Source organism: Entelurus aequoreus, linkage group LG14 (assembly GCF_033978785.1).
Source record: "Entelurus aequoreus isolate RoL-2023_Sb linkage group LG14, RoL_Eaeq_v1.1, whole genome shotgun sequence".
NCBI classification, from domain to species: Eukaryota; Metazoa; Chordata; class Actinopteri; order Syngnathiformes; family Syngnathidae; genus Entelurus; species Entelurus aequoreus.
In genome coordinates this window covers 60,012,214-60,019,713 of record NC_084744.1, presented here as the reverse complement: position 1 = coordinate 60,019,713, position 7,500 = coordinate 60,012,214, and the positions used below count along the sequence as shown (strand labels likewise).

General features: G+C 48.5%; 1 protein-coding gene across 3 annotated transcripts in view; it reads left to right on the top strand.

Moving 5' to 3' along the window:
* Positions 1 to 7,500, top strand: part of LOC133665481 (thymocyte selection-associated high mobility group box protein TOX-like) — a 75,074-nt gene that overhangs the window by 66,163 nt on the left and 1,411 nt on the right. For all 3 annotated transcript variants that reach the window (XM_062070789.1, XM_062070788.1, XM_062070790.1), the window contains one exon: positions 292 to 425. In XM_062070789.1, coding sequence (XP_061926773.1) covers positions 292 to 425 — 134 coding nt within the window. The remainder of the gene's footprint in view (positions 1 to 291; positions 426 to 7,500) is intronic.

Sequence of the window (7,500 nt, the reverse complement as noted above, 5' to 3'; positions counted from 1 at the left end):
ACACACTCCAAGTACGTTGACCTTCCTCCCCTCTGGTGTCTCCTCATCCTCTCCACAGTGGAAGTGATCACTGCCATGTGTTCTTGACTCAGTAGATGACACTCTTGCTCACTGCCATGTGTTCTTGACTCAGTAGATGACACTCTTGCTCACTGCCATGTGTTCTTGACTCAGTAGATGACACTCTTGCTCACTGCCATGTGTTCTTGACTCAGTAGATGACACTCTTGCTCACTGCCATGTGTTCTTGACTCAGTAGATGACACTCTTGCTCACTGCCATGTGTTCCAGGCCTACTCCCTCCAGTCAGAGTATCAGCCAATGATGAACAGGGGAGCCATGATGTCATCACCAGTGGACTACCAGCAGCTGGGCCCACACCATCACCCGTCTCTGGACTGGAGCGCCCATTACCATGGCAACGGGTAAGTCCATTTACCTCACAACTCAAATATGACATCATTTGAAGTGGCCCGCTGATGTGACCCTGCCCCTTCATTTTATGTGACCCTGCCCCTTCATTTTATGTGACCCTGCCCCTTCATTTTATGTGACCCATCCCTTCATTGTATGTGACCCACCCCTTCATTTTATGTGACCCTGCCCCTTCATTGTATGTGACCCTGCCCCTTCATTGTATGTGACCCTGCCCCTTCATTGTATGTGACCCATCCCTTCATTTTATGTGACCCTGCCCCTTCATTTGATGTGACCCACCGTGTCATTTTATGTGACCCACCCCTTCATTGTATGTGACCCTGCCCCTTCATTTTATGTGACCCTGCCCCTTCATTTTATGTGACCCTGCCCCTTCATTTTATGTGACCCATCCCTTCATTGTATGTGACCCTGCCCCTTCATTTTATGTGACCCTGCCCCTTCCTTGTATGTGACCCACCCCTTCATTGTATGTGACCCTGCCCCTTCATTTTATGTGACCCTGCCCCTTCATTGTATGTGACCCTGCCCCTTCATTGTATGTGACCCACCCCTTCATTGTATGTGACCCTGCCCCTTCATTGTATGTGACCCACCCCTTCATTGTATGTGACCCTGCCCCTTCATTGTATGTGACCCTGCCCCTTCATTGTATGTGACCCACCCCTTCATTGTATGTGACCCTGCCCCTTCATTGTATGTGACCCACCCCTTCATTTTATGTGACCCTGCCCCTTCATTGTATGTGACCCTGCCCCTTCATTGTATGTGACCCATCCCTTCATTGTATGTGACCCTGCCCCTTCATTTTATGTGACCCTGCCCCTTCATTTGATGTGACCCTGCCCCTTCCTTGTATGTGACCCTGCCCCTTCATTTTATGTGACCCTGCCCCTTCATTTTATGTGACCCTGCCCCTTCCTTGTATGTGACCCTGCCCCTTCATTTTATGTGACCCTGCCCCTTCATTTTATGTGACCCTGCCCCTTCATTGTATGTGACCCTGCCCCTTCATTTGATGTGACCCACCGTGTCATTTTATGTGACCCACCCCTTCATTTGATGTGACCCACCCCTTCATTTTATGTGACCCACCCCTTCATTTTATGTGACCCACCCCTTCATTTGATGTGACCCTGCCCCTTCATTTGATGTGACCCACCCCTTCATTGTATGTGACCCTGCCCCTTCATTTGATGTGACCCACCCCTTCATTGTATGTGACCCTGCCCCTTCATTTTATGTGACCCTGCCCCTTCATTTTATGTGACCCTGCCCCTTCATTTTATGTGACCCTGCCCCTTCATTTTATGTGACCCTGCCCCTTCATTTGATGTGACCCACCCCTTCATTGTATGTGACCCTGCCCCTTCATTTGATGTGACCCACCCCTTCATTGTATGTGACCCTGCCCCTTCATTTTATGTGACCCTGCCCCTTCATTTTATGTGACCCTGCCCCTTCCTTGTATGTGACCCACCCCTTCATTGTATGTGACCCTGCCCCTTCATTGTATGTGACCCTGCCCCTTCATTGTATGTGACCCACCCCTTCATTGTATGTGACCCTGCCCCTTCATTTTATGTGACCCACCGTGTCATTTTATGTGACCCACCCCTTCATTTGATGTGACCCTGCCCCTTCATTTGATGTGACCCACCCCTTCATTTTATGTGACCCACCCCTTCATTTTATGTGACCCACCGTGTCATTTTATGTGACCCACCCCTTCATTTGATGTGACCCTGCCCCTTCATTTGATGTGACCCACCCCTTCATTGTATGTGACCCTGCTCCTTCATTTTATGTGACCCTTCCCCTTCATTTTATGTGACCCTGCCCCTTCATTTTATGTGACCCTGCCCCTTCATTTTATGTGACCCTGCCCCTTCCTTGTATGTGACCCTGCCCCTTCATTGTATGTGACCCTGCCCCTTCATTTTATGTGACCCACCGTGTCATTTTATGTGACCCACCCCTTCATTTGATGTGACCCTGCCCCTTCATTTGATGTGACCCACCCCTTCATTTTATGTGACCCACCCCTTCATTTTATGTGACCCACCGTGTCATTTTATGTGACCCACCCCTTCATTTGATGTGACCCTGCCCCTTCATTTGATGTGACCCACCCCTTCATTGTATGTGACCCTGCCCCTTCATTTTATGTGACCCACCCCTTCATTGTATGTGACCCTGCCCCTTCATTTGATGTGACCCACCCCTTCATTGTATGTGACCCTGCTCCTTCATTTTATGTGACCCACCCCTTCATTGTATGTGACCCTGCCCATTCATTTTATGTGACCCTGCCCCTTCATTTTATGTGACCCTGCCCCTTCATTTTATGTGACCCTGCCCCTTCATTTTATGTGACCCTGCCCCTTCATTGTATGTGACCCTGCCCCTTCATTTTATGTGACCCTGCCCCTTCATTTTATGTGACCCTGCCCCTTCATTTTATGTGACCCTGCCCCTTCATTGTATGTGACCCACCCCTTCATTTTATGTGACCCACCGTGTCATTTTATGTGACCCTGCTCCTTCATTTTATGTGACCCACCCCTTCATTTTATGTGACCCTGCCCCTTCATTTTATGTGACCCTGCCCCTTCATTTTATGTGACCCATCCCTTCATTGTATGTGACCCTGCCCCTTCATTTTATGTGACCCTGCCCCTTCCTTGTATGTGACCCACCCCTTCATTGTATGTGACCCTGCCCCTTCCTTGTATGTGACCCTGCCCCTTCATTTTATGTGACCCTGCCCCTTCATTTGATGTGACCCTGCCCCTTCATTGTATGTGACCCACCCCTTCATTTGATGTGACCCTGCCCCTTCATTGTATGTGACCCTGCCCCTTCATTTGATGTGACCCTGCCCCTTCATTGTATGTGACCCATCCCTTCATTGTATGTGACCCTGCCCCTTCATTTTATGTGACCCTGCCCCTTCATTGTATGTGACCCTGCCCCTTCATTTGATGTGACCCTGCCCCTTCATTTTATGTGACCCTGCCCCTTCATTGTATGTGACCCACCGTGTCATTTTATGTGACCCTGCCCCTTCCTTGTATGTGACCCTGCCCCTTCATTTTATGTGACCCTGCCCCTTCATTTTATGTGACCCTGCCCCTTCATTGTATGTGACCCTGCCCCTTCATTTGATGTGACCCACCCCTTCATTTTATGTGACCCACCCCGTCATTTTATGTGACCCTGCCCCTTCATTTGATGTGACCCACCGTGTCATTTTATGTGACCCACCCCGTCATTTTATGTGACCCTGCCCCTTCATTTGATGTGACCCACCGTGTCATTTTATGTGACCCACCCCTTCATTTGATGTGACCCACCCCTTCATTTGATGTGACCCACCGTGTCATTTTATGTGACCCACCCCTTCATTTTATGTGACCCACCGTGTCATTTTATGTGACCCACCCCTTCATTTTATGTGACCCACCGTGTCATTTTATGTGACCCACCCCTTCATTTTATGTGACCCACCCCTTCATTTGATGTGACCCACCGTGTCATTTTATGTGACCCACCCCTTCATTTTATGTGACCCACCCCTTCATTTTATGTGACCCACCCCTTCATTTTATGTGACCCACCCCTTCATTGTATGTGACCCTGCCCCTTCATTTGATGTGACCCACCCCTTCATTTTATGTGACCCTGCCCCTTCATTGTATGTGACCCTGCCCCTTCATTGTATGTGACCCTGCCCCTTCATTTGATGTGACCCACCGTGTCATTTTATGTGACCCACCCCGTCATTTTATGTGACCCACCCCTTCATTGTATGTGACCCTGCCCCTTCATTTGATGTGACCCACCGTGTCATTTTATGTGACCCACCCCTTCATTTGATGTGACCCACCCCTTCATTTGATGTGACCCACCGTGTCATTTTATGTGACCCACCCCTTCATTTTATGTGACCCACCGTGTCATTTTATGTGACCCACCCCTTCATTTGATGTGACCCACCGTGTCATTTTATGTGACCCACCCCTTCATTTTATGTGACCCACCCCTTCATTTGATGTGACCCACCGTGTCATTTTATGTGACCCACCCCTTCATTTTATGTGACCCACCCCTTCATTTTATGTGACCCACCCCTTCATTTTATGTGACCCACCCCTTCATTGTATGTGACCCTGCCCCTTCATTTGATGTGACCCACCCCTTCATTTGATGTGACCCTGCCCCTTCATTGTATGTGACCCACCCCTTCATTGTATGTGACCCTGCCCCTTCATTTTATGTGACCCACCCCTTCATTGTATGTGACCCTGCCCCTTCATTTTATGTGACCCACCCCTTCATTGTATGTGACCCTGCCCCTTCATTTGATGTGACCCACCCCTTCATTTGATGTGACCCTGCCCCTTCATTTGATGTGACCCTGCTCCTTCATTTTATGTGACCCTTCCCCTTCATTTTATGTGACCCTGCCCCTTCATTTTATGTGACCCTGCTCCTTCATTGTATGTGACCCTGCCCCTTCATTTTATGTGACCCTGCCCCTTCATTTTATGTGACCCACCGTGTCATTTTATGTGACCCACCCCTTCATTTGATGTGACCCACCCCTTCATTTGATGTGACCCTGCCCCTTCATTTTATGTGACCCACCCCTTCATTTGATGTGACCCTGCCCCTTCATTTTATGTGACCCTGCCCCTTCATTTGATGTGACCCTGCCCCTTCATAGTATGTGACCCTGCCCCTTCATTTTATGTGACCCTGCCCCTTCATTTGATGTGACCCACCGTGTCATTTTATGTGACCCTGCCCCTTCATTGTATGTGACCCTGCCCCTTTATTTTATGTGACCCTGCCCCTTCATTTGATGTGACCCTGCCCCTTCATTGTATGTGACCCTGCCCCTTCATTTGATGTGACCCACCGTGTCATTTTATGTGACCCACCCCGTCATTTTATGTGACCCTGCCCCTTCATTTGATGTGACCCACCGTGTCATTTTATGTGACCCACCCCTTCATTTGATGTGACCCACCGTGTCATTTTATGTGACCCACCCCTTCATTTTATGTGACCCACCGTGTCATTTTATGTGACCCACCCCTTCATTTTATGTGACCCACCGTGTCATTTTATGTGACCCACCCCTTCATTTTATGTGACCCACCCCTTCATTTGATGTGACCCACCGTGTCATTTTATGTGACCCACCCCTTCATTTTATGTGACCCACCCCTTCATTTTATGTGACCCACCCCTTCATTTTATGTGACCCACCCCTTCATTGTATGTGACCCTGCCCCTTCATTTGATGTGACCCACCCCTTCATTTTATGTGACCCTGCCCCTTCATTGTATGTGACCCTGCCCCTTCATTGTATGTGACCCTGCCCCTTCATTTGATGTGACCCACCGTGTCATTTTATGTGACCCACCCCTTCATTTGATGTGACCCACCCCTTCATTTGATGTGACCCACCGTGTCATTTTATGTGACCCACCCCTTCATTTTATGTGACCCACCGTGTCATTTTATGTGACCCACCCCTTCATTTGATGTGACCCACCCCTTCATTTGATGTGACCCACCGTGTCATTTTATGTGACCCACCCCTTCATTTGATGTGACCCACCGTGTCATTTTATGTGACCCACCCCTTCATTTTATGTGACCCACCCCTTCATTTGATGTGACCCACCGTGTCATTTTATGTGACCCACCCCTTCATTTTATGTGACCCACCCCTTCATTTTATGTGACCCACCCCTTCATTTTATGTGACCCACCCCTTCATTTTATGTGACCCACCCCTTCATTTTATGTGACCCACCCCTTCATTGTATGTGACCCTGCCCCTTCATTTGATGTGACCCACCCCTTCATTTGATGTGACCCTGCCCCTTCATTTTATGTGACCCACCCCTTCATTGTATGTGACCCTGCCCCTTCATTTGATGTGACCCACCCCTTCATTTGATGTGACCCTGCCCCTTCATTTGATGTGACCCTGCTCCTTCATTTTATGTGACCCTTCCCCTTCATTTTATGTGACCCTGCCCCTTCATTTTATGTGACCCTGCTCCTTCATTGTATGTGACCCTGCCCCTTCATTTTATGTGACCCTGCCCCTTCATTTTATGTGACCCACCCCTTCATTTTATGTGACCCACCCCTTCATTTGATGTGACCCTGCCCCTTCATTTTATGTGACCCACCCCTTCATTTGATGTGACCCTGCCCCTTCATTTTATGTGACCCTGCCCCTTCATTTGATGTGACCCTGCCCCTTCATTGTATGTGACCCTGCCCCTTCATTTTATGTGACCCTGCCCCTTCATTTGATGTGACCCACCGTGTCATTTTATGTGACCCTGCCCCTTCATTGTATGTGACCCTGCCCCTTCATTTTATGTGACCCTGCCCCTTCATTTGATGTGACCCACCGTGTCATTTGATGTGACCCACCCCTTCATTTGATGTGACCCTGCCCCTTCATTTTATGTGACCCACCCCTTCATTTTATATGACCTGCTGACCTTGGCCCGCCACATCATTAACACAATACATGATAGTAGGACATGTGACACCTGCTGACTTGAATAAAGTGGCAGGGACTATTTTCTCTGCTGCTGCTTTGTCGCCATCTTGTGGACAACATGAGTGATGCAGGCTGATCATTTACAAACAACCTTCCTTAGTCATGCTGCAAACACTAATGGAAGCAAGAACATGTCTTTTCTTAGTGATTGAACACCTCACTTCTCCTGTTCAGGTCTTCCTGCAGACAAGACTTTGTACCTGACTTAGTCCTTAGTTCTTAGTGATTGAACACCTCACTTCTCCTGTTCCTGTCTTCCTGCAGACAAGACTTTGTACCTGACTTAGTCCTTAGTTCTTAGTGATTGAACACCTCACTTCTCCTGTTCAGGTCTTCCTGCAGACAAGACTTTGTACCTGACTTAGTCCTTAGTTCTTAGTGATTGAACACCACACTTCTCCTGTTCAGGTCTTCCTGCAGACAAGACTTTGTACCTGACTTAGTCCTTAGTTCTTAGTGATTG